The 26,906-nt window shown below is 38.3% G+C and overlaps 3 protein-coding genes and 2 pseudogenes across 3 annotated transcripts; 2 read left to right on the top strand and 3 right to left on the bottom strand.

Moving 5' to 3' along the window:
- Positions 1-1,494: 1,494 nt before the first annotated feature.
- LOC119983929 lies at positions 1,495-5,605 on the bottom strand (annotated as a pseudogene).
- Positions 5,606-7,149: 1,544 nt separating this feature from the next.
- LOC119983360 (dnaJ protein ERDJ2A-like) lies at positions 7,150-14,126 on the top strand. Its single transcript, XM_038827043.1, has 11 exons — positions 7,150-7,305; positions 8,243-8,470; positions 8,552-8,647; positions 8,827-8,947; positions 9,053-9,159; positions 9,266-9,483; positions 10,888-11,065; positions 11,177-11,296; positions 12,071-12,157; positions 12,572-12,682; positions 13,105-14,126. The coding sequence occupies exons 2-11, from the start codon at positions 8,285-8,287 to the stop codon at positions 13,927-13,929; spliced, it is 2,049 nt and encodes a 682-aa protein (XP_038682971.1). The 5' UTR covers positions 7,150-7,305; positions 8,243-8,284; the 3' UTR covers positions 13,930-14,126.
- Positions 14,127-14,645: 519 nt separating this feature from the next.
- Positions 14,646-17,049, bottom strand: LOC119983361 (pentatricopeptide repeat-containing protein At4g21190). The gene is made up of 6 exons (XM_038827044.1): positions 16,907-17,049; positions 16,634-16,718; positions 16,427-16,525; positions 15,958-16,101; positions 15,663-15,875; positions 14,646-15,554 (listed from the first exon to the last, which is right to left on the bottom strand). The coding sequence occupies exons 2-6, from the start codon at positions 16,715-16,717 to the stop codon at positions 15,063-15,065; spliced, it is 1,032 nt and encodes a 343-aa protein (XP_038682972.1). The 5' UTR covers position 16,718; positions 16,907-17,049; the 3' UTR covers positions 14,646-15,062.
- Positions 17,050-17,190: 141 nt separating this feature from the next.
- On the top strand, positions 17,191-22,546 carry LOC119983501 (uncharacterized protein At3g49140-like). The gene is made up of 9 exons (XM_038827165.1): positions 17,191-17,448; positions 17,646-17,742; positions 18,075-18,297; positions 19,682-19,819; positions 19,896-20,027; positions 20,543-20,878; positions 21,116-21,265; positions 21,696-21,791; positions 22,076-22,546. The coding sequence occupies exons 1-9, from the start codon at positions 17,373-17,375 to the stop codon at positions 22,175-22,177; spliced, it is 1,350 nt and encodes a 449-aa protein (XP_038683093.1). The 5' UTR covers positions 17,191-17,372; the 3' UTR covers positions 22,178-22,546.
- Positions 22,547-22,697: 151 nt separating this feature from the next.
- LOC119983362 lies at positions 22,698-26,836 on the bottom strand (annotated as a pseudogene).
- Positions 26,837-26,906: the final 70 nt, after the last annotated feature.

The following is a 26,906-nucleotide window of genomic DNA, read 5'->3' as shown; positions in this document are numbered from 1 at the left end:
CCTCACTTCATGTGTTATTATAAATTAATTAATAAATAAATAAATTTATTGATATTATAAAATATTTATCCTTTAATATATGCTACTCAGCAAAAATTTTACAAACAAAAGTTCAACCAAACACCACACAACATTCGAACAACATTTCTGCTACTAAAATTCTCCAACATTTCTGCTATCACTATTTCTGTTAGTATATCTGCTATTTTCAAAATGCTTTACCAAAATAGACATAGACATGTATATCCATGTGATTGCATAACAATGTCAGTCTACTTGTTCCTTATCAAACATGCTCTGTACTATGACTCCATGAAAGGTAAGTGTGAATGTGAGATACAAAAGAGAAAATTGTTGAATGTTATCTGATTATGAGATAAAAGTCAAAAAACCTTAATAGATTTTCAAAATTTGTATTCTTCATCTTCTAATTTAATTTATATTTTCAAAGGGCGTATGAGCTAGTTTATACGGGTGTTTGGTAGAATGTCTACCGTTAGCGCAGACGCTCTACTAAAGGCGCAAACTCTCTACCACAAACCCAAAACCTCTACCAAACAGGCACTCTTATATATTAATTGTGGATGTCAATGTTGCATTCAAGCGACCCAAGAGTCCTTTCCTGTTTAAGTTCGTTTAGGGAAAGAAATAGGTTGGTTAATTCGTTTAGAAGAAGAAATAGGTGGGTTTGGCAGGCTACGATAAGAGGCTGAAAAGAGGAAATTTTAATGGGTTTGGCAGGAGGACATGCTAGTAATGGTTGTGATAAAGATAATTTTGTCCCAAAAAGCGAATATTGAGATTGTAATCCACGAACAACTTATCATCTCTCCACTGCAAACCCTTTTTTGCTTATTTTGTTTCAATCAAAGTATCCCCTTTTGCCAGCAAAGTTAGAGAGAGAGAGCACTTTACAATGTGTGGGGAGAGGAAGTGCTAGCACTAGTAAACGTAGAGGAAGCCCCACAACAGAACTAAAGACCACTGCCACCACGTGGTATTTTCTTCTTGGTTATGATCATTGAAGATATATATAGCAGTAGCATTAGTATTGAATGAATCTATTGATAGTGAGCACTTTGAGAGGCATTTTTTCTGCCTCTGTTCATCATTATGTCCAGGTGGATAACTGGATTTGGTTACCCCAAATGGGTTCCCTTCTAACCTAACTGCTATAGTCCTTAGTCCTCCCTTTCACTATCATCATCTGTATCCGAGCTTCTATCCCAAAATTAATTAGATGAGCTAAATATGAAAAAAAATCAACGAGAATCCACTACGTGTATTACTTTCATCAACTACTATGAAATTCATATAATTTACTACCACTTCAAAAGTCATCTCCTTTGACTATAAAAAAGAAAGGGAAAAAATGCTATAATACCCCATAACTCCTGTAAACATATGAGTAAAAGTTTCAAGTTAACTGCTAAAATTACATCTGCTTAGATTCAGCGAATGTGCATATAACGTCATCTTACTACATGTAAAATAAAAACTCATCATCTTACTACATGTAACGTCATGAAAATGTTTAAATACATGCCAGAGAAAATTCAGATTAGGCCTACAAGAGCATCGAGAAATAAACTGTTTGTTGTATGAAAGCTAATATCTAAAAAAATTACGAGGCGTGGAGAAAACACCAGCTCAAGCAGATCAATGTTTGAATCCGACTAATCCAAGTCGGAGCACCATGCGTCAGTGTCTCAGACCTGACACCTCAAGGATACCTTCTTTTGGTAGAATGCATTCCTGGTTTATCTGTCCTTTATGTTTGATTTAAGAAAGATTTTTCAACTCATCAAAGGAATTGGGTAGTGCGACAACTTAGTCGTTCCCTTGGCCAACCCATCGAGCCAATCCTGCCTTTGCCATGCAGTCCATGCAAGAATAGTAGTCACCCACATTTGCTACAAATAAGGGATTCCTATCTTCGAATTTGTACTCCTTACTGCTACTATCGTCAGATGAGCTTCCCTGTTCAGTTTGTTCCAATTCTCTTGTCAGATCTTCCATCATTTTCTTCAAACTAGCTTTGCTCATTTGTCCTACTTCTCCAGTCGAGATGCCAACCATTGTGGTCTTTGGGAGAAAAGGACTAGAGTGTTCATTATGGTTTATGGATCCTCTTGATAGGCCCCTCGCCTCTGTATGAGAGTTGAAAGTAAAAAATTGTGAAAACCTTCAGAAAACATACATCACAATTCACAGTATCAGATATACTGCCCATAGCCAATAGCCAATAGCGTTCACCTTGTATCAGATCCCTTTTGAGGTTTAAATTGTTGCTTCAACCATGGGTGTCTAACCCAGTCTCCAAAAGGGAATCGGAAATCTGAACCCTTTTGGAGATCAACTCCAACATTATCTTCTAATGCAAGCTCCGAGCTACCATCTACTCTTTCAGAATTGGCGCGACAGCTTGTTGATTCAGAGGCTCTTTGAATAGAAAATGCACTTCTGCAATGCAGCAAACGAGCAGTTAATATGATCCAAACTTCATTTTCAGAGTTGGCAGGCCTGCTTGTTGACTCAGAAGCTCTGAACTATCATTTTCCAAGTATTTAGGAATCGCCTAAAAGATTATTCACATTTAACATTGTACATGGCACTTAAAATGGTATAGGATATACCTTTTCTCAAAGGAGTCAACCATGTATGGAAATTTTGGTTGAATGCCAGTGGCATTTCACAACCATCTATTACCCAAGAGTACCTTGTCAACCGCACAAAGAAGCTGGATTTCAGCAGCCTTAGATATAATACTCAAAGGTATTCCAGAATGTCCCATCTCATCCATTACTTCTTGAATCTGTCAGGAAAATAACTAATCCGTCAACAAGGTAAATGATCTAGATTTACTGGGTAAGCACACATAAGAATTAGGGTGCATTCTGGCACAGTTTCTTTAAATTTTTGTTTGCTCAAACATAAATGGTTTTCTGCTCTGGCAAGTGTTCAATATAGCATACAAAATTCACACCATCTCAGAGGATCTAACAATAAACAATTCAGTCTCAAATCCTTCAAAAACAGAAACAAATACACTTTCATAGCTGCTCATAACATCATCAATCACATAGAAGTCTTAAGTAGCTAATTAGAATTCCTAACTTCCTAATCAATTTTCACTGGCTTTCTAGTTTAAAAATCACGGCAGAAAGAAATACTACATTACAAGGTTTTGCACCTCTGGGGGCTCCAATAGGCTATCTCCAATTTCTTCCAGGACATCAGCTGCCATGTTGTCATCTATAACATCTCATCGCCGTTGCATTTGCTGAGTGTGAATCAAAACATTGAAATGCTGGTCCACGGAGTCTTCAAGAATGTTATCTAGCATGTCTTTATCAAAAAAATATGAAGTATACCTGATGGAAGAAACAGAGACACTTCCAGAAATCAGTTGCATGATACGCAGCCACCAACATCGATGCAACAAAGCAAAAAGGGCGATTAAGAAAAGAAGGGGTATCCTTGGTAGCAATTCTAATGTATCGATTGTTAAGAAACAAATGGCCAAGATAAAAAAAGATCCCAGCAGTTGGCATGTAAGTATGTAACTTTCCAACAGGGGGATGGCTAATACATTTGATATCACGAATTACATTAAAATAGGTTTCAGCTAATTAGAAAACAAATTACAAAAACTTTAATTAGAAAGCAAAATTGCCTATTCTTCAAGTGGATAAGGAAATATGATTTTAGTGGTGAAGCATGGGAGGAAACACACCACTTAATCCCATCTGTAGTAGAAATATATAGGTTTTGAGCACTAAAGACAGGAACACCATCAACCCTTTTGTTTCCATCATTTTGTGGGTTTGTCTGAAGAATTTTGTTGGCCGCCTTTATCTGAGAGAGCAGCAAATCATCAGAAAAGAAAATGATAACATGGAAATGGAAGGTAACGTATTACAAAACCCGATTATTGTATGTTCCCAGTCTCCCATTTGGAACAAATTGAAATAAGTGAGGTTTTTCCTGCATCATGCACTGTAAAGAACATAAATTTGTCTGATAAATCATATTTGAAACATCCAGGGTGCAATTTCCCTATAGACAAATTTCAGCTACCAAAAGAAAAGGTAGATAAATATTATCTCAGTGCAAGCCAAATTGAACCGATAACATAATTTTCCATGTGGTAGGCTGGTAGCTAGTCTAATCAGTATGAATGGATTCAAATATTCAATGATATGTATGATGTATCTATACATGGCTATCACTTGTAGTTCTTTTTTGCACCATCTTGGTGCCTCAATAAAATTTTAACACTGAAAAAAAAGAAGCATTGTTACTTTGATAATTGAAAATAACTCTTGTTTTTTCTCGACATTTATCCCCATATAGCCGTAAGAATGCCTCTTAATAACAAAAAAATGATTTCCAAACATATGATGACAAATGTACCTATAGATACTACAAATGGTAATAAAAAATGACATCTCTTGGAACCAAAAAGATTTGCAACACCATCCATAGAGAGACAGATGTTGGAGAAATATTGGCATTGAACCTTACCCTATCTAAAAAAAAATTTGAGCCAAGGTAGCACTGTTCAAGCTCTACAGTAAAAACAGGTATTTCAGAAATGACATAAAATGAAGGAAACTTAATTCTATTATCACATAATACCTGCATCGCCTAAATCCATGAAGAAACGGAACACAGGGACATTCCTCTCGCTCTTGGTAACTGTTGCAAACGTCTTCTTAAGCCACTCGGGTATGAGGGTATCCTACAGACGAAATTGACCTACTCCTAAGTATTTCAAACATTTAAAAGAAAAACAAACGAAACAAAGGGAAAAGAAAGGTAGAAGAAAAATTGTTCATAATGGCCTTTTGTTGAAAAAAATTATCAAGCACCAAACTAGTTTAAAGTATTATGTCAACTGACCAATAACAAACATAGAATGAACACAGGTAATGCATGGCTTCGAGACATCAGACATGGTTTTAATAACCCAAAGCACAGAGTTTACCACAAGTACTGTGGCATTTAACAATCTTTGTTAATGGCTACCAGCTAAGTATAATCATCTAAAATTTGAATACAACAATCCCCTGAAAATTTTCATGTTGCAAACTTGCAGCAGTACCAATACAAGCTTGTGTATGCGTGCAGAAGAAGTATATGTCAAACGAGAGAAGATAGAATGAAGCAATAACGTCTTAGAAATGAAGGGAATATCGAAATGGGTAGAGACCGCCATGAGACCAGTCCCCGAAAGATCACACATGCTGAAGGTCTGACCCACAAAGGCCGGTCCACGCCCTTTCCATTCGCGTTGAGCCCTGCAATCCTGACCATGGACGGGAACCCCGATCCAGAGTCCCCGGAGGAGACGCCCTTGACGGAAGCAGGATTCGAAGAGGATGGCGAGTCGGGTTGACTGGACTCGAAGGACAAATTGCGGAACAGTGGAACGCAGACTTTGAAAGGCGGAGACTGTGTCGTTTTAGGAGGAGATAGGAAGGCCGTGGCGGTTGAGTGAACGAATTGGAAGTGGCTGTTATGGTGGTGCTGCGGTCGCTTCGGTGGGGAAGCCATAGCCCGCGACTTCGGTTGTTTCAATTTTTTTTTTAATTAGGATTTAGTTACTTACCCCTTCTTTTTCTTTTTCTTTCCTTTACAATGATTTCTCCTGGGTCCTGGCCACGCCTTCATTGGATAATTTTTTTTGGCTAAAACTCATATGCACCCCTATCATTTATGTCATTTTTAAATAGATCCCCTTCTATTCAAATCGTTCAAATAATAACAATCCTAAATTATGTTTAAGCATCACTGCGGGTTCCTCCAGCCATTAACCGTTATTTAGCCACCGGTGGATAAAACGACACTATTTTGGGCTTAAAACAAATCAAGAAAATTAGTAAAAAAACAAATAAAATGACACCCTATCGGATATAATACCTAATTCCCTCCCTTAATCCTCCCCAAATTGCAATAACCATTGCGACCTAAAACCTAATTCCCTCCCCAAGATTCTTAATAGAGCTCGATCAAATCCTCCCGCATGTCCTTTGCAACATCATCATTTCCTAAATAAATATGATCAACAATCTTTGAACATTCCTTACAAAAAAGACAAGATTATCCTTCTCAAACTCAAATTCTCTCACTGTCAATTGTCATGGATCAATTGTCATGGATTAGACTTATCAAGAGCCTTAATCGACTATGTTGAGGTTTGAGAATTTGGCCACACACCAAGATCATCAGAGCCGAACAACAATGTGGCATGCGTTGGAAAGAGGCTACAGTGGTGGCAAACAGGCTCTAGCCTTATTGTTAGTCTGTTAGTTTGGATGTTGGGGTTAGGTATGTTTGGTGACTGTTCACTCCATGAAACTGACCATAGATAAGCCCTTTGAGCACCATCACTGACAAGCCGGTCCTTGTCCATTGGCTCAACATTCCATAAAAAAACCTAACGAAATTCTACAAAATAAATTGTTCATGCCCATTTGAGGATTGTTCCTGGAAACCTCATGACTATCTCTGCACCCCTACTTCTTTTAATCACTGAGTGGTCATTTGGGGGTCTTAGCTAGTGATTTGAATGTTTCACTCTTGACAATAAAGCTTATCCCCCATCGTCTTACTAGTCGACCTTGACCCTTGTTATTTTAAGGTCATATATAGTATTCAGAGTTTGCCTCGCCCTAGATGTCCAATCAACTATTCCGCCCCAACGCATTTCAGGAAGAACCAACTAGCTCTGGAAAGGTCATTAAAAGGGCCAAACTGGAATCTTGACAATAAATATCTGATTTTTATTTCTCAGTCAATCCTTAAGCCTGCACTTTTTCTTCACCTAAAACAATGTCGTTTTATGTTCCACTGTTGGCCAAATAATGGTAAATGAATGGAGGGACCTGATGTTTAAATAGAGTTTATGGGTGTCATTCCAACGATTTGAATCGGTAGGAGTATATTTCGAAAGGGCCTAAACCATGGGGGTGTATAGGACTTTTAGCCAAAAAGAAAAATGTTTGTGTTCAATTTATTCCTTTATCTGACAAAATTCATTGATGTTTAAAAATCTATGAAATTAGGAGACGACATAAACTGACCATTATAACCCTACGATGAACGTTTTGGAAGGATAAAATTGTAAAATGAAATGAAATTAACTTAGTGTTACAATCTTCCCCGGATCTGGAAGGGGGAAACAAACCCAAGGTGGCCGACTCTCTTTTGCAATACGCACCTCTCTATTTATATTGGCGCCACTGGGAGTACGCCGTGCCGGAAAGGATTTTGGATTTATCGATTTGTGACGTTGTACTGGTAATATTTTAGTTTTGATTTTTCTCCGTAGATTTAGACTTTTACAGTTTTACTTGTTTAATTTTTCTTTGGGGGTTTTGTTGTTGGTCATGAACCATGTGTATGAGCTGGATTTCCATGTAAATTGAGGCGTATGGATTTGGATTTTTGAATTGAAATAACTTTGTTGTGAGTTTTAGCTGTGGAGGCTTTGTGGTATTGATAGGTTTTGCTTCAGTTGACGATTTTTTTTATAGTTCTTTCTTTGATGATTTGAAGTTTGAGAAGAAATTTTTTGTTCAAACTGGGCTTTTATGACGATGATTTTTCAGCTTTTCAATTTTTTTTTCTCGGGATAAAAATGTGAGAAGCATGATCTGATTGGACTAGGCTGGTTTTTAAATTTTAATGTTATTTAATTTTTTTGATATTCGAGCGTTCTTTTATTTCATTCAACTCCACTGGTGTTCAATTATGCTCCAACGTGGTCAATACTCTGTTATTTATTTGATTAAATATCCAGGTGATATGGGTATGATTTTAGGGGACATTCAAGGGGAGTTGGGGAAATTCAAGTGTTGAAATTATCATATAAGTAGTAGGTGGACTACTGGACTTGTTTTGTTTCGACATATTATCTGGGATATCGAATCTAAATACTATCGGGATTGGGCTGGTTTTTCTTGATGATATTCACAGTTACTTTGGTGATAAGTCATATGTACATAAACTGTCAGAGAATTTTGGTTTTGTATTTTGTAATTGTAGTTGGAATTGATGGGGTGGTTTCATAGTTAGTTTGGTGATAAGTCATATGCACATAAACTATCAGAGAATTTTTGTTTTGTATTTTGCAATTGTTGTTGGAATTGATGGGGTGGTTATATTATTATTATTATTTTTTGTCATTCCTTTCAAGAAGACTGAGTGTTCTAATTGGGCAAATTTTTCTGTGCAGAATAATTTGCTCGTTTAAACTTGTTATAGGTAGGGGATTACGATGGCTGCTTCAGAGGAGACAAGTGCATTGTTCCCTATTTTCATTTTGACAATAATGGCACTGCCTTTAGTGCCATTCACAATAATGAAGTTATGTCATGCTGCGTCGAAGAAAGCAAAGAGCATTCACTGTCAGTGTCTTGATTGCTCTCGTTCAGGGAAGTATCGGAAATCCATATTCAAACGGGTGAGCTTCTCAATTGCCATACCAAGGTATATTAAGGTGATGGTTATTTTATGTACTTCTGTTGTTGGTATCTGTTTGCAGATCTCGAACTTCTCGACATGTAGTAACTTGACACTAATACTACTTTGGATCATCATGATATTCTTGGTATACTACATAAAAAACATGAGCCGTGAGGTAAGCTTTTTTTTGTGCAAATTATTGTTTTAATGAAAAAAGGGTTACGCGATTGTTTGAGTTTTATCGTAAGTTACCATTTTGCTAATGAGTGAATCACGAGCTTTTGCTTTGTTTCTATTTGTGCCAAGGTTTCTTTAATGCTTGAGAATTGAGTTTGTTTGTCTCATTTTGCCTAGATCCAAGTTTTTGAGCCATTTAGCATACTTGGATTGGAATCTGGAGCTTCTGATTCTGAAATAAAGAAGGCATATAGGCGACTTTCCATTCAGTACCATCCCGATAAAAATCCCGATCCAGGTTGTAATTCTTAAAATTTATCGGTTTCACTGTTTCTTTTTCTTGACTTTCAAGTGACCTGTGTTAGCTAATGTTTTTCTTCTCTATGCTATACTTTCTTTTCAGAGGCTCACAATTATTTCGTGGATTACATTTCCAAGGCTTACCAGGCTTTGACAGATCCAGTATCCCGTGAGAATTTTGAAAAATATGGCCATCCTGATGGCAGACAGGTACTAAGAGTGATTAGCATTTTGTTTTTAATGTATCTCCAGAAGTTTAGTGAGCCATTAGTTATGGTCATCATTTGATCTTACATGTTATATTTTATTAATTCAGGGGTTTCAAATGGGCGTAGCTCTTCCCCAGTTTCTGCTTGACATTGATGGGGCATCTGGTGGAATCCTTTTACTTTGGATTGTTGGTGTTTGTATTCTCTTGCCATTGGTGATAGCTGTGATATATCTTTCAAGGTCATCTAAGTATACTGGAAACAATGTCATGCATCAAACGCTGTCTGCGTACTATTACTTCATGAAACCTTCTTTGGCCCCAAGGTACTCATGTCTTTTTGTTTTCCCAGTGTGACCTCAAGTAATATGTTAATTAAACCATGTACACATCCACTATGTCTGTCTTGTGACTGAAATACCTTCAGTTAACTTTGCCATTAGATTTTCACATTTTTCGTGTACAATCGGGCTATGCTCCTTGTGCATCTCGTGGCAAATGACGTTTGATCTTATAAAGGTTTTGTCTTAACATTGCACTTATGAATTTGCATGAAGATACCTGACTCTGCAGATTGAATTTTTTAGTCAGTTGAAACTCAGAAGACATCTCCGAAGGAGGTGCTGACCAGTTAAAGAATAAAAAAAAGTGGTGTTTTATGCCAACACTTGTCTCTGCAAATTGAATGTAATCAGATTATCACAGAGTAAAGGGACTTGGTTGTTTTCTGGACTTCAGCATTGATGGTTTGTAGCTTGTTGGTCGACAACACAAAGATAGTGGAACATAAGGGTTTCCTGTTTGGAGAGCCTTATGTTTTTATGCTTGATAGTTAGGCAAGCAGTGATCTTCTGATTCCTCTCATTCCACCAATGGAGATAGGGACTGAAGCCCTCACTTTGGCAGCCGTTTTCCCAGTGTAGGCAGAGGGAGCTGAATCGAGAGAATAGCCAAGTGCAAAGGCTATGGCACTGGTAGAAGAGCGAGCTTGAAGGGCAGTTTTATCGTAGAAAGTTCTGTGTAAAACAAGAAGTCATCACTATAAGCATATTTTTCAAATCCTTTCTGATGGCAAAGGCATCTCATGACTAGAAAAACACCATTTACCTTGGAAGCGCTAGGTTTTTAGTTTTTCTCCATCACATCAACGTTCATGACCTTAGTTGCCTTTAGGATTTTCTGTTAGGTTTTTGCCCCCCCCCCCCTTTCATTTGTCACATCCCTTACATTTTCTTTTAGAAATTGTGGAGGATTGGATTATTGTTGAGTGACACATGGCATAACATTGATGTTGCTATTCATATGGGTAGCGAACACAGTGCTATCATAGAAATGAACATAGCTAGGGCAGTCATTTATTGTCAATTAGTGTTTTTAGTAGAGGTCGTGATTGAATATTTTCCATAGATGTGATGTTGTTGTGCATCCTTTGCTATTTTGATCCTAAGCACATAATGATAATTACGGATTCCTTGTTGGTTGTTACTCCCCATATATCACCAAGGTCCTCAGTAGGTATTGATTTTTCTTCCAGTTATATGTCCTATTAATTTTTCCGAGTGACATTTCACTGGTTAATTAGAAAAGAATAAGTAGGAGCATGTACAAATTCTCTACAGATCTTTCCTCTCTCTCTCTCTCTACAATTATTACTGGATGGATATCTTGAAGTCAACTGCAAAATCTATGATAATTATTTCATTTTCTGACATTGTACCTTGATTTTACAGCAAAGTTATGGAAGTCTTCATCAAGGCTGCTGAGTACATGGAAATTCCAGTTCGTAGGACTGACAATGAACCTCTTCAGAAGCTATTCATGTCAGTCAGGAGCGAGTTGAATTTGGACCTGAAGAATATTAAGCAAGAGCAGGCTAAGTTCTGGAAACAACATCCAGCCTTAGTTAAGGTACTTTGGTGGTTTGGCCGCTTAGGTGTGGCAATGTTGAGAAATTGGCATATTTTGTTCTAATTTTTGGTGGAGATTTGTACACTTAAGTTTATGGCATTCTTTTTTCAGACAGAGCTATTGATCCAGGCTCAATTAACTCGTGAAACAACAACATTGTCACCAGCTTTGCTAGGTGATTTTAGACGTGTGCTAGAACTTGCACCTCGTCTTCTTGAAGAGTTGATGAAGGTGATTTCCAATTACTTTTACATATAAATTGAAGTGTTGATATTTCAGATAATCTTTCCATAGAAAATGCCAGAAAATCCCAATCATTTTAAACTTTTGGCATTTAATAAGACGATGGGATGAAGTGTGGTTTCAGCCACTATTTTTTGAAATCAATTAAGCGTATGCAAGAAGGATTTCCCCCCCTTTTCCTCTTGTAAATATTATTTTTTGGAGCATATTGATTTATCTTGTGTCTACTCTAATGTACTCTTCCTTGTATCTCCGAAGTAGTGAATTTCTGAAGGTTTTTAGTGTAACATATACTAACTAGCAATGTTTAGGAAGCTATTCTCAGGCTAAGCAAGGCCGGAAGTTTCCCTAATGAATGCTTTAGAGTACTTAGAGATAATGAGAGGTACCTACATGTGAAAGGATTTCAAATTAAAAGAAAAAAGAAAAAGAAAAACACCTTGAGGCGCTAAAGAGAAAGGTGATTATCAATGAGTGAACGGCTTTTGGGTGGTAGATAAATAAGAAAATAATATCAATAGCTAACAAAAATATAGAGCTATGGGTAGCCGAAGTAAAGGATGCTGCCTTAATGGAAGCTCATAATGATCTGAGTACGCTTTTCCTATTTGTAAATTAGATAACTGGGCACTGCAGCTTGGTAAGCTCCTGTTCCATGTAATATGACTCTCTTCTTCCATTAGGCTTTTCTTAAATCTTTCAGTGGGTTTTTCTACTTGCAATCTTGAGCTACTTTTTTAATGCTTTATTGTCTATCTACAGATGGCAGTTATACCACGCACTGGTCAGGGGCATGGGTGGCTGAGGCCAGCAGTTGGGGTTGTCGAGCTTTCTCAAAGTGTCATCCAGGTGCTGTTAACATCTCCTGAACTTTGGGATAGTTGGCATCTTTGAATGCCTTTTCTCATTGGGCACATTTTATATGTTGGCTACAATGACGTGTCTTTGCTTATAATTTACATTTTTCAACTGTTAAAATTGCAAATACTCTTTCTCTCACACTCACCCCACAAGCTTATGCTCATACACAAACATATATGAATGGGCGTTGTCTTACTTCAATGAAATCATCATAAAAAGTTTTTTTACATATTCAATGACTTACTATTCGTTTAAAAATTGTGACTCTCTCCTCATATATTAGTCTGCAATTCGCAGTTGCATATGAATCACAGTTCTTAGTATTTTAAACTTTTCTAAGGCATCAAAAGTTGTTCCTCTTCTGTACTGTGAATAATCTCTAGTTGATGGACTCTGATGCAGGCTGTGCCTCTCAGTGCGAGGAAGGCAAGTGGAGGATCTTCTGAAGGGATTGCACCCTTTCTGCAGCTGCCACATTTTAGTGAGGCTGTTATCAAGAAGATAGCTCGCAAGGTGAGTGGAGAAACTCACACTAGATTATGTTATGCTGGATTTTAACTGTCTCTTGCTGTGTAGGAGAGTATCCTTTAGCTTTAATTGCTACCAGTAGAGGTCAAAAGATATTTGCTAAGAAATATATGTAAAATTTAATGAGGCCTAATTTGGCAACTTTCCTTTGTGTACTTTTCTATTGCACTGGATTAAGATACGTTCATCCATCATGTTGTAGAGAAGGAATAAGGATGTTGTCCAATGTTATTGCATGGTTATTGGAATTATTGAATAAGTGGGTTTTGGTTATATTAAGGTGTTAGAGTTTGCTTTCCTTGTGATTTATGCAATTTGGTGAACCTCCTCCCGTGTTGGTTAAATAAGAAATGTAACAGAGAGCAAACTTCTTCCATATCTCTGAACTTTTGGTTCTTTCATCGCAGAAAGTAAGATCATTCCAGGAGCTTGTTGACATGACCCTACAAGATCGTGCTGAGCTGCTTACTCAAGTCACTGGATTTTCTTCTGCTGAAGTACGAGATGTCGAGATGGTATTGGAAATGATGCCTTCTATAACCGTTGAAGTTAAATGTGAGACTGAGGGTGAGGAGGGTATACAAGAAGGTGATATCGTCACTGTTCAAGCTTGGGCGACACTCAAACGTGCTAATGGCCTGATTGGTGCTCTCCCCCATGCTCCTTACTTCCCATTTCACAAGGAAGAAAATTTCTGGTTTCTGCTTGCAGACCCTGTCTCGAATAATGTGTGGTTTTCTCAGAAGGTAAGTTTCATGGACGAAGCTGCAGCTGTAAGTGCTGCTTCGAAAGCAATTGAGGAGACAATGGAGGGTTCAGGTGCAACCATGAAGGAGACGAGTTATGCAGTTAGAGAAGCAATTGAAAAGGTTCGGGGTGGCTCTAGACTGGTGATGGGCAAGTTCCAAGCCCCTGCGGAGGGGAATTATAATTTAACTTGCTATTTCTTGTGCGATTCTTGGATAGGTTGTGACAAGAAAACTAACTTGAAGGTCAAAATTATGAAACGAACCAGGTCAGGGACTCGTGGTGGTCCAGTAATTGAAGAGGTTGTGGAGGACGGGATTGAAGAGGAGGAGGAGAATCAAGACGAGGAGTACGATGATTATGAGAGTGAGTATAGTGAGGATGAGGAAGATGAAAAGGATCCAAAAAAGAAGGGTGCTGCTGCAAATGGATCCGTGCATCAAGGATCTAGCTCAGAAGAAGGTTCAGATACAGATGAGGAGTAAGCTCGTATATTTCATATCAATGAAAAGATTACAGTTACTCTCTTTTCCTCCATATTGTTGCAAGAACTAAGTGACCACCAAAATCAAGTCATCCCCTTCTATTTTACCAAAGTTAAACGGTTTGATACTGTAGGGTTGGAACCATTCTTTGCCCGTTCACAACTTGGTATTAGATAACAAATGTTCTGTTTTGCTTATATGTTTTGTTCTCCAAATCACCCTTCATGTGGTTATGAGGAGTTGGTCTCAGGTAAAATAAATCCACAGGGTCGACTGACCGGTAAGATGATGAGAAATGGTTTTTGGCGGCCAAAAGCCACTCGTCCTTTCACTCTATACGTGAACAACTAAAGCTATGGATTGGTAGAACTCTTGTTTTTCTTGTATGTGATCCTTCCGAGGGAAAATTTCATAAAGGTGCTGCAATATCGGACTGAAAATGAACCATTTCAATGGGTGGTTTCTTTTTTCAGAAACAGTTTTCAAGCCTCTTAAACTTTTTAAGATAATTTTGAGGGAAAATTTGGTGGCGATAAGATTTTTGTTTTGGATTTGGATGCAATTTTATCAGCAATACGCTGTACATTAGACCTGGTTTCCCAAAAAATGTAGTTTAACTTACAATCTACAATTCTGCCACATAGGTCCAACATAATCATGTAGGTAAAACTACGGAACAATGGTTCAGTTAGTTATATCTTCGATCTTTGGTTGCTAAGGTCAAGAATATTTTCTTGGGGTTTTCCGGGTCTCAAATCAAATGCACAGTTCGACTCTAATTTGAGATGATGTGATTCATAATTTTAACATAGCAAAGACAAGAAGCAACTCTTTGCTTTCGCTACTCCACGACATGCACATTACGCTCAAAAAGGCACAAAATAGTCCAAGATTGCACTCTTCTGCTTTAGGCAATAGGACTGCACGGTTGGTTCCAGCTGTGAAGGATAAGACGGCATATATTTGATGGCCATAAACCTGAATGTATGATTACAGGTGTTACTAAGTAGTCCCTGCCTGCCATCAGATTCAGCTTTGATCAGACATCCAAAGAGGAGTATGGAACTCCATTTTCATCCATGCTAAATAATGTTCTCGCCAAACAGCAATCCCAAATGAATGCTGAAATAGCGTCAGACTGATTGAGAGGATGTGATGGCTTCAACGCTGACTTCATCTGAACCACTTTCAGCTCCCTCGAATGATTCATTACAAACAAGGATAGATTCTCCATCTTGGCTTAGTCCTCTGTCATCCACATGGAGTTCATCTGAACTTGTTTCAGCTTCGATGGACAACTGATTTGAAACCAGGTTAGCGTCCACTTGATCACTTTCAGTATCGTCGGGGCCCCATAATTCATTTGAACTTGCTTCACCATCTTCAGATTTTACATTTGAAACCTGGTTAGATTCCATGTCGGTCACATCAAATTCATATTGATGTTTTGCTCGAATTCTCACACGCTTTCCTTTGAAATATCGATATTCCCATTTCGGTGATGGGTATTTCTTCTTTAATTTGTCATATTTGTCCAACATGTCTAGTTTCAGGAACACCTTACCGACCATTGAAACAATTGGAGCACTTGGTTGTATGCCAAGCTCTTCCATGTCAGCAAATACCTACAAGAGAATAATAAAGTGAACAACTCCGAGATATGAACTGCTGTTAGGTTGACGCGACATGAAATAGACCACAAAGTATACATGAAATAGAAGGCGCCCACATACCTCAAATAATTTCTCATGCATGTCCCTCTTGAAGTAAATAGAAACCATTTTATCGAAGAAGTTACGAGGTGTGCTTTCCAATTTCTCGGAGAAGAGTTTTTTCCAGAGCTCTTCTGCTTCATCGAGTCTTCCATCCTCTGCTAAAGCATTTAGTAAAGTGTAATAGGTACCCATCGTTTTCCCTTGACCCTTGCTTAACATCCACTTCGTCACCTACATGGCTACATCTCATTAGTAACAACCACTTTAGTAACATATATTATGCAGATTGTCACACAGATGAGTCCTCGGTTACCTGAATGATCCTTTTCCATTCTTCCTCATTCTCAAGAGTCCTCAATGCTTTCTTAACCACAATTAAAGGGAACTCCAAGTCCCAAGCAACAAAGGAATCAAGAGCCCCATAAACTTCCTCCTTGACATTTGACAACCCTCTTACCTACACACACACCAGAGAAATAGATTACTATATGAAGAATGCAAACGAACACTATTTAGTCTATCCCGTTGATTATTCTCAACACGGATCAGTGAAGTAAGATTATTGGAACAAGTGCTGCAATTTGCCAACAGGGAAAATCTAAGGTAGTTTAGCTTCGCTAATCAAGTAATCATCTACGGCCATAAAAGTGAAAAGAAGCCATGACCCAAGAAATGAAACAAATACAAGAATAAGGTGAAAGAGAGGATAGGGAGGATAAGGAATTAAAAAATAATGAAAATAGAGAGGGATGATGGCAATGAGACCAATGCCAGAGCATTACGCAATGAACAAGCTTTGCTGACTTGGAGATTGTCCCAATCCTCTTATTTGTTTTCCAAACCCTAGGGTATCTTGGTCGGGGGCCCTTTGCGGCGCATACCTGAAAAATTACTGAAAAATTTGTTAGCTAAAAAGCCCAAAATCAGAGAAGAAATGAAACCCCATAAATATGTGTGCGAGGGAAGTAATTTTCAATAGAAGAGCTTACCACAACACTGTGCGTGCTACTGGGAATTCTAATTGATTCAACTCTATGAGCAAGGAATGGCAGAGGATGTCTCAAACAAAGCATCCTGCGAAAGCATAAGAAGATTATCTCAAGATTCCCAGCAAATTTACAGCTCGTTACTTCGTGTATTCGAACAGCTAAAGTTCTCTAATTTCTTCTAATCAGAAGAAAGAATTAACAGAAACAGAAACGAGATTCTATAGGAACATCTAAATTTCCTCAGCGACCAAAGAGAACACAAAGAAAACATACCTCAAATAGAGAGAAACAGTACTAGAAAGCTATGTTGAGTTATAGTTTCCTTCGCATTCCATTGAGAACTGTTGCTGTAAGAAAACCCATGGATACTTGAGACCAGAGGCGACGTCCTTTTTTTCAGGCCACAAAATGCGAACTGTAAACAATTTATCGGGTCTAGGAGAGATACGATGGGTCATGGGTTCAATCGAAGATACTAAACGCTGCGTTTTGTGTCTTTGAAATAAATGGTTTTTTTTTAAAATTTTTTTTTCTCTTTGTTTTCAAAAAAATGGTCTGAGACCGTTATACGGGAAGTATCTGTACCGTATTCACTATTCTTTTGTGGTCGTCGCACACAAACGCCGCTCTAGACCTGATCCTCGTTGCTCATTGAGGGACAAAAACAATTGGACGTCACTGTATCACTCAGATCTCTGAAGATTACTGTAAAAGAGAACAGAGAGAGAGGTAGGCGACGATGTTGATGATGGAGTCCGCCATGGCCGTTCGATTTCCCGCTGGTGCGAGTTTCTGCTCCTCCGCCGCCGTGCCCCGTAATTTCCGTTCTCTCTGTGTGAGCACTATTTTTTTTTTTACCGCAAAACTAATGAACAGCGGATTTTGATTTTTTTTTAAGTTCCCGTTTGGTTTCTCTGTATTTGTGCATTGTTCTCGCGTTGTATTTTCTCGGCAGGTGAACACATTCGACGCTCCCTACTGATTAACGTTTTTCTGTTTCTTTCAAATATAGCGGTAGATTGTCGTTCTATGTGGAGCTCCGACGAGATTACTGGCGTCCCCGTCCCTTCTCTTCGTTCACTTCACTTGGGAAGCTGTGACGTGCCATGGTACTGATTTTAACTTTTAGCTTTTTAAACTGCTTGTGTTATAGTTTAATTATTTGCAGTGGAAGTTGAAAACAAGAAGTTCATCTCTAAAATGCAAGAGTTTGAATCTGAAAGGTAAAGTATATTGAGAATTTGATAAAAACTTTGCATGATTCGATATAAAATTCCACTGGATCGGATGCTAAGCAAGATTACACCACTAATATATTGAAATGAAAAGAGTTGAGAGAATTGCGAATTTGAACCTTTCATGCTTCCTTATGTATCGTATAAACTGTTCTAGGTGCCATCATTTCAAAATCAATGGCTTCAATTCTTAATATAATGGACAGGAGTAGATTGCGGAGACTGATGGGCGGTTCGATTTTAAGAAAAAGTAAACTATTAAGAAAGAGCATTCGTGCTTCCACAGAGTATTTGGGGTCTGCACCAGATCCTTCAAAGCAGAATAGGAGGCAGCGGTATCATCCATTTGAAGACATTGCTGAGTCTACATCAGAAAATAGCGGAGATGCTAGACTCACAGCTGCCGAGACAACTAGGACCATCATTGAGGTATTATATTGCATTTATTTGCCTCTAATTAGAAGTGATTTCAACTAGGAAAGACTGCTAGTGCAGTTGTCTCTTTGATACATACAAATTGACATAGAGACATGTTATAGCCACCACGCTTTGTGACTGCCCTCTTTGCTGTCCCCAATCTCTTCCTTTTCCCCACTAAGGGTCTTGCAACTATGATGAATGATAGGTCCCATTCTAGCGCATGCATTTCCGAGATTGGTCCAATGATAGATCTTCTTTCCTATCTCTAATAGGACTAGACTTCCTTGTAGGAGACAACTTAATTGAGACTCAAAAGCCATTTGAACTTCAGAAATCGCAGAGACTCTTTAAAAAATTCTGAAATTGTGGCTGCATTATTTTTTGTTGGTGGAAAGAACCTGAAAATGGGTCTGAAGTATCAAAGTGTCCTCAAAGTTTCCAAGGAAATGTTTGGTTAAACGTTGAGGACATCCTCTCTGGTACATTGTGTGACTTGGTTTGAAGTGGGGTATGGCCGTACTGGTTCATACATCAAGATGAAGGTCAACCCTTTACGTTTTCTCTTGAGTTCGAAGGATGCTGATTATTTTTTTTTCTTTTTTCTTTTTTTGATAAATTTATTTTTTCTTCTCTTAACTTCATTTTCTGGAGTTTTAAAATTACCTTAGGGTAGGCATTTAGGATCATGTTATTTAACATTTTTTTTCAAGGGGATCCACTATTTTTTTTGTTAGTTATGCAAAAGATATGGATCTTTGATTCTTTGAGCTTACTTGAGTTTCACTTATTCATCACCTTGCTTACATTTCTCATTCTAATAACCATCACTTCTTTAAACCCATGCTTCAATCAGCCTCTTGATTGATTGACAATATTTTTTCTTGTTTTTAGTATGTCCGATAATATATTTTGACACTCTAATAAAAAAGGCTTGTAAATTTTACTCTTTGCTCATGTAGTGACCAGAGGGTAATACACTAATACATGCTCAAATCAATAACCTCCAAACTCACTCTACCTTCTAGAAACTCAAAGCTATATCCTGGCTAATTTATGCCTAACATCAACTACCACCAGCCATCTGTAGGCATTGGAAAATTGGGAATTCACCTCCAACTGAAAACATAATAAAACAATGACTGCACACAAGATAAACTTATTGCAGCCTCTTTCCTCCCATCCCCTCATCCCCCATCCAATACGCACACAAAACAAAAGGGGGCAAAAGAAAATTTGAGATAGGCCTTTTGAATTAATTTGATATGCTTCTAGCATCAAAATCACAATACCCAAACTATCATACATGCATTATTTTCAGTGAGTCTGTGCAGCTGGTCAAGCATTTCGTCTGACCATTTATGTAGCTAAATTCCCTGTAGTGTGTCATGTTCAGGTAAATAACAAAGCAACTGTGATGTTCACTGATTTGATCAATGATGAAATTCATGAAAATGTATTCTGGCAAGAGTTACCTTATGTGAAAGATGAACATGGAAGTAAGTCAAGCATTTCGCATTCATTATTAACTTTTGTTTACTTTAGCTTTATAAACTTAAATTTTATAGCTAATTTGAAATTTTTGGTTTGTATTATACAAATATCGGTAGGATTGGGTGGCTGTTCATCAAGATGAAAACAATGAAGATGATTCTGATTCTGATGAGACCCTGGGAGACTGGGCAAAATTGGAGACTATGCGTTATTCTCATCCAATGTCTTTTGCCAAAACACTGGCTCAGGTATTGTCTATCATACCCATGTAGCATATTTGCTTCGAATTTTCTATCATGGAGACGACATGGATTCTATTATAGCATCTCTAGATGTATGTTTGAAAAATATAATATTTTAACAAAAACCTTGACACCAAGAAAGTGCCCCGGAGCTCAGAGTTGCAGGCTACGAATAAAATTCTCCACAACATCACGGTCACCCTGATCCTCACTTCTAGACCAGAAACACAAGGTATTAAACCAAAACCCCGCAAAATTAAACCAGGGCCACTCCACCCCACTAAAACATATATTGTTCCTCTCAAGCCAAGTAACCCAACCCGTCACTAATGGCAATAAGGTAATTGTAACATTTTGGTTCTTTTTTATTGGATCTGTGAGAAAGCAACTAGTTTCTCTTTTACGGTTCTTTCCATTGGTCACCGGATGTCTGAAATTCGTCTAACCAGAAACCAAAGCAGACTTGTCGATTTTCAGTGAAGGAGAATATGGCTAACCGTCTTTATTCTTCTGCTGCATAGGTTGCTTTAGATGAGCCAATAGATTGGATGGAGCAGCCCCCTGCTGGTCTGGCTATCCAAGGCATTATAAGACCTGCCTTAATTGAAGAACACTCTGACATCCAGAAGCATATGTCTGGCAGTCACTTCTGCAATCCCGACATAAATCAGGTTGGTGTCGATGAGAAACTAGATGATGTTGGTGCGATTAATGGTGAGAAACAAGAATCACAGCCACTCAAAGATGGTTCATTCTGGTCAAAGGAATCAATGAAGGATGAAATTCCTCAAAATGGAATTTCATTTTACAAGCTGGAGATGATTAAAATTCAGCTGATTTCAGTACATGGACATCAGGTTCATATGTTATTTATTGTCTTTGAACATTATTCGGTTTGATGGCACCATTTACACTTTCAAATAATTCACATGCTGGGGACTTTTACACCTTAATTTTAATCATAAGTAATGGCTTTAGTTTTCAAACAATTTGGATGCTTTATAATGTTTCAATTTCTCACGTTTTTTGGCCTATACTTTGTCAGAGTGCGTTTATAAATTGCAGAGAATTACTGTTTGTTTTCATTTCTATAGATTGTTGAAGTGGAAGACTTCAGGAAAGCTCAACCTGATGCTATTGCACACTCTGCAGCCAAAATTCTCTCTCGCCTGAAAGCTGGAGGAGAAAAGATTACGCAAGCCTTCAAATCTCTCTGTTGGAGATGTAAAGGCATCCAGGTGGAGGTATTACCCAAGAACTTTTAATTAAATTTCTGAAATCTGAAGAAAATCCTGCAATTTAGTTTTCTGAGCTGTCAGTTTTTGTTACCTTAATCATTGGTCCTTTTTTTTTTTTTTTTTATTGTAAGGGTAATTTGGCTGTCTGACAGTAGATTACTTGAGGTCCTATACTCCTATCCATATTTTTTCTTGAATGCTCGATGGTGCTGTTGAATTTATAATCCCCATTCATATTATCCTCCACCTTTTCCTCAGAATACTATTTTGAAGCCATTGAATAAATTTTTGAGGAAAGAAGGAGGCCAGTAATCACTTATCAGGAAGGATAATCAAGTCAGATTATGTGTGTGAATTGACATTACCAAATTGTCCAACATCCTATAATACTTACTGCTATCTGTTCAACTTTTTGACCTCTGTGTGATTCTTGCAGGAGGCCGCACTTATTGGTGTAGATTCCCTTGGTTTTGATTTGAGGGTCTGCTCAGGAGCACAGATCCAAACATTGCGGTTTCCATTTAGCATGCGGGTATGTCATTTATTTGCCTAAACCCTAAATTTCTAGTTAATCCCATTAAAATGGATATGCTTGTTCCTGTTTTGTGCTTGCATTTGTCACGCACCGTACATTATAAATCATCATGCTAGGGAATGTGCATGTATTGTTGTTTGATTGACGGCAATGTTAGAGGTTTGCGTTGTGATTGGCTTTCTCAAGTCCAGCTCATACGATACTCATGCTTATGGTATAAATAGAGAATTTTTAATTTTCGTTGCCAATAATTTTCTTTTATCGTAATGACTTGCTTGCAGGCAACATCGGAGTATAGTGCAGAGAGACAACTAAATGATTTACTATTCCCAAGGATCCACCACAAGCCACTAAAAAAGCAGACTCATCAAAATGAAGTCTAAAGTATCATTTTGAATGTAGTTATCTATTCTTCATAAAAGAAATTAGTTATCTGCTGTAACGCAAGATGGCGTTGCTGAGTTGTGTAGACTGTAGAGATATAAAGTGGGCCAGCCCAGAATGGAAAGGCTCACGGGCTTGTATTCTCTTATGGCTGGGCCGAATCTGGAAACCTGTGGCCTGGCCCACTCAGAACACCTAATGGGTGGGCCCTGTGTCTTGGGCCTGGCGGGTTGGGCCTTCAATAAAATATGAAGATTTATGACATTTTATCTTATGTATGTGGGACTGTGGGTGGTCTTCATCGAACATGGGTTCTTAGTAGACAAAAGCAAGTTTAAATCGATAGCGCTACAGCAACGTTGCTGACATGTTCCCCTCTTCAATACCATTAGAACTTTCAAATTTTTATACCATGTTGCAATTAACCTTGTGGTCCGGCCTGTGAGGGCCTGGAACGGCCCATCATCTGTCACGGACCAAAAGGCCCAACACAGCCCGATAAGTTGGGCCGGGCCTACATAGACGTTTCAAATTTTTATACTATGTTGCAATTAACCTTGTGGGCCGGCCTGCGAGGGCCTTGAAAGGCCCATCATCTGTCACGGACCAAAAACCCCAACACAGCCCAATAAGATGGGCCGGGCCTACATTGACCGGCTACAGGCCCAAATTACACCTCCCGCTCTATTGGATTATTGTCAGAAATATTTTGCTTGGGTAAGCCGAGTTGGTTGGAACAACATTATGCTAATCGCTAAAGAAAAATCAAGATAGAACTGGACCTCAATCCAAGGCAAAGTGCTTGTCATTTGTATGCACGAGCATAAGCACACATCAAACTTCAGGTTCCATGTAAGCCTGATACACAAACTGTGCAACAATATCCACCACAGCCGAACCCTCAGACTTGAACACCGGAATCTCTCCAGACTTTCTTCTCCCAACCTTCTGCCCATTGATAAATTCCAACAAATCTCCTCCATTATCACTCTTCTTAATCACTCCTCTCTCCATCAACTCCCCCGTCTCAACCAATGCAGCCTCGTTGTCAACGAACACTTTACCTCTTCTTATGGCCTCATCATCACACTCCCACATAGTCTCCTTAAACGATCCTACTAAATCCAAATGAGCTCCCATCTTCAACTTCTCACCCTTCACCAATGCCTGCAGCACTTGTTGCACAATTCACAATGTCATCCTAACCAACAATTTGCTTCAAATTCTCTCCGCTCTCAAAACTCACCCCACCAGCAAACTCCTCTTGCAGTTTCCCTGCCAAATCCTTAGCTTTCTCCATTGTTCGGTTCCAAATGATTACCCTCCTCAAACTGGTCTCCTGCCAGATGGGCCTTGATCAAATGGGGTGCCGAGGCACCCGCACAAGGACTTTGCTGTTCTCTCTAGACAAGATCTTTGAGGCTGATCCAAAAACATAGGCTGTTCTATAGAGGGTCAATATAGTACTGCCATCCATGGTGGCCAAAGTTTGCTCAGTCGTAGAGCTAAAGAGTACATGACTTGCGGGGATGCCAGGCAAGTTCAAACTGGAGTTCTCAGGGAAGTAGGTGACAAGCTTTACGCGTATGTAGGGGAGAAGGGGAGGAGGACAAGGAGGGCATGAGTAGGAGAGAAGAGGAAGGAGAGACGCCAAACCTTTGGCGGATTGGGGAATTCAGAGTTTGTGAGGCCGTAGGGAGATGAGTATTGAAGTGTCGGATTAGAGAATCATGAGAAACAATGGAGTGGAGCGAATCTGCTGTGATGAAAACTGGGGAAGTTGCTGCGGTGGTGCGCTTTCCTGTATTGAGTGTAGCTGCCATAGATGATCAGATGCGGAGACAGTAGGAAGGAGAGAGAGAATCAGATTTAGAAGCGAAGCAGAAGGAAAATGAAGATTGAGACTTCGGAGATAATGTAATCAGTTTATTTTAGAGGAAGGTGCGGCTGCTGCGTGGGCCACTTGGACATACATGCACCCACCTTCTCTAATACATGTACTCACCTTCTCTTGGCTTGACACTTTTTTCTTTTTAACATGACAACTCTACTCGAAAATATTAGAGATGTTGGATAACTAGATATAAAAATTTACATTATATTGTTTGCTTAATTTTTACAATTTAGTATGAAGCTTTAAGAAGGAAAAGGTACCTATTTTGGCCAAAACACGATCCTTTCCCCGGACCTGCATATGCCGATCTCATTCCTAAATTTAGAGAGCACATACTTGGTTAGAAAATAACTTAGCAAATGCAATCAAATGTCTGATATATGGTAATCCAAGAACAAACTCTCCATAAAGGAGGACAGGGCAACAACTTTAATCATGTAAAAGCGCGTAATTCACACGAATGAGAGGTAAAAGACAAACTAATTGCTGCTTAAAAAAAAGAAAAATTAATTGCATTATATCATAATGTGAGAAACAACCCGTCATCTACTTGTCACAGTCTTGGCTATCAACCAAAAAGTGATTATGAGGCAAATCTTCTTTCAGCTCTGTACAGGCAAACAGGGTCATATAACCTCCACATTCAGGGACTTCGCCCAAGAGGATTACTAAAACTGATCATTTGTATAATCATATCCTACACTGCCTTTTATCCTTTGAGAGAAAAACAAAACAGAGGCAGATTCAGACCTCATAGTCAAACTAGAATGCAAAGCAGCTTAATTTTAGGCTTTCATGCTAAACAATGGCATAGGATATATATATATATCTGAAAATGAAAGCAAAATCAAACACAGACTTTTGAATATGCAATTTGAAAACTTTTATGTGTTGTTCCCTTGTTCAGACCACTGAGGGTTATTTCCAGCGCACATAGTGCTTGGATGTGGTGATGACATCAGAAACCCAAAAATGATATGCTCTTCTGATACAAATGCCAAAGAAATCAGCAAAAACTGGAATAAACTTGGTACAAAAAGAAACTATATAATCAAGAACATTTTTTAAAGTGATATCCATCCAAAGCTTCAAGAAGACTATCAATAAAAAACACATTTGGAAAACTTACTGTCCTCTTCTATATGCATTACCATTGTGTATCAAAATATCTTAATTTGAAAGAGTAAAACAAACTTTCTCACCTCCTGAATGACTTCATAATGGTGGCGAATTTTACAATCCACCTGAAATTAAGAACAGGAGTAATCAACAACTTGAAAATGTAGTATTACAAATTAGTGATGAGTAAGAATGACAACGTCAAACAAAAAATAAAGAAGACATGCACCAGAACTCCTTGTATGTGGAAACAAGAAACCTCCATTGTCCCTTAAAAGTGATCTTGATAAGAGAAAATATGCACATCTATATACCCCTTTAAAAAAACTCCATCGCTTCATCCTGCCTAGGAAATGTGGCCCATACTTCCTCCCTAAGCAAACAAGTGACTAAAGCCAATCACATTATTTACTAGAATACGGCATGAAAATACAGAAAATACTTAACTTACTGCCAGAGTGGACCTCTCTAAAACACGATACAGACACACTTGCTTCCCACACACATACACACATTGAAAGAGAGACGGACAGGCAGAGATGCAGGGAATAAGAAGAAATAGAATGAAATGCGTACCTTAAGTCCGATTTATTTCATTCTTCAAGATCCACGCATTTTGCGCAACAACGTAACAAACTGACCGGTCTTTTTGGAGGCACGCCACTTGGATATCCATAAATATGACTGGAGAAATTTTCTTACCACAGTTTAAGGCTGCCTGCTTTAACCACCACGGAACCAGGCTAAAGTAAATATGGTAAAATATTTTACTTAAGCTCCAGAGTATATCAATCATCCAAGTATGTAATTCTACCAACATGGATCAATATTATGTCAAAAAAAGAAAGAGCGTTGTATTGTTGAATGAACATTCAACGATATAAGCATTTCAAGGATGAGCTAAAGCCGTAGATAGTACATACTTTCTCCTTAAAGAGTTGTGCTTCTGTTGCAAGTGTCTGCCCTTGACTTGCTGATCCTGGAGAATATGTACAAGTCTCATTCCTGGAACTTTTTTTGCCTCAATTTGTCCTTGCATATTTTTCTCTCTTTCACTGCAGATTCTGTTAAGACAACAAATCGAAAGTTCTTAATAAAAAAAAAGCTAACGAAAAACAATATTATCATCAATCAAGCAACAACGCAATCCAATTAAGGAGGTCAGATGGCGGAAGAAAATGCTCAGATCTAGCTCCCCTGGCTTCTTGTAATCTTGAACCGTAAAGCCAAGATCATCAACAAGTGTCTCAACCATAACAACATCAATTGCAAACTTCAATCCGAAAACAAGATGGCTAAATCCTACTGCGCCTTCGAATACTTAAGATTATTAAAATTTTCTTTCCTTTTGAGATTTCTCAATAGCCAAACAGAGAAAGAAAGAGTGCGAGTAATCAGAGGGCTTACGAGGAGGAGAGATGCCGCACTTGAAGCATTCGAACACAATCGATCAACATCGTCCACGGTATTTGTGTTTGAATTTGGTAGTGTTCTCCCTTTCTGGATAGGATAGGTAAGCGGAAGTTTGATTTTCTGAACACTCCGCCGCGCAATTTTGGCGAGCGAATTGATTTTTATCAATTTTCCCAACGTCATTAGGAGATAGCAAACCAAACGGTACTAGTATAGTATACTGCTATTCTGCTAATTAATTTTCTTTGAGCTTTTCGTCAATAGTTTTTTTGAATTTGTTAATAATTAAAATTTCCTATGCA

The sequence above is a fragment of the Tripterygium wilfordii genome, chromosome 18, assembly GCF_013401445.1.
Source record: "Tripterygium wilfordii isolate XIE 37 chromosome 18, ASM1340144v1, whole genome shotgun sequence".
Classification (NCBI taxonomy): Eukaryota; Viridiplantae; Streptophyta; class Magnoliopsida; order Celastrales; family Celastraceae; genus Tripterygium; species Tripterygium wilfordii.
This window is presented reverse-complemented; position numbering and strand designations above follow the sequence as displayed.

What these genes read in the sequence shown, in the direction of transcription:
- LOC119983360 (XM_038827043.1), top strand. Translation starts at nt 8,285, where the DNA reads ATGGCTGCTTCAGAGGAGACAAGTGCATTGTTCCCTATTTTCATTTTG. An exon ending in GGAAATCCATATTCAAACGG is followed by an intron (nt 8,471 to 8,551) that starts GTGAGCTTCTCA and finishes ATCTGTTTGCAG; the next exon opens with ATCTCGAACTTCTCGACATG. An exon ending in TCAAGAAGATAGCTCGCAAG is followed by an intron (nt 12,683 to 13,104) that starts GTGAGTGGAGAA and finishes CTTTCATCGCAG; the next exon opens with AAAGTAAGATCATTCCAGGA.
- LOC119983361 (XM_038827044.1), bottom strand. Translation starts at nt 16,717, where the DNA reads ATGCTTTGTTTGAGACATCCTCTGCCATTCCTTGCTCATAGAGTTGAA. An exon ending in GTAGCACGCACAGTGTTGTG is followed by an intron (nt 16,526 to 16,633) that starts GTAAGCTCTTCT and finishes GTAATTTTTCAG; the next exon opens with GTATGCGCCGCAAAGGGCCC. An exon ending in AATGGAAAAGGATCATTCAG is followed by an intron (nt 15,876 to 15,957) that starts GTAACCGAGGAC and finishes GTAGCCATGTAG; the next exon opens with GTGACGAAGTGGATGTTAAG.
- LOC119983501 (XM_038827165.1), top strand. Translation starts at nt 17,373, where the DNA reads ATGTTGATGATGGAGTCCGCCATGGCCGTTCGATTTCCCGCTGGTGCG. An exon ending in CAACTAGGACCATCATTGAG is followed by an intron (nt 18,298 to 19,681) that starts GTATTATATTGC and finishes TGTCATGTTCAG; the next exon opens with GTAAATAACAAAGCAACTGT. An exon ending in GTAAAGGCATCCAGGTGGAG is followed by an intron (nt 21,266 to 21,695) that starts GTATTACCCAAG and finishes TGATTCTTGCAG; the next exon opens with GAGGCCGCACTTATTGGTGT.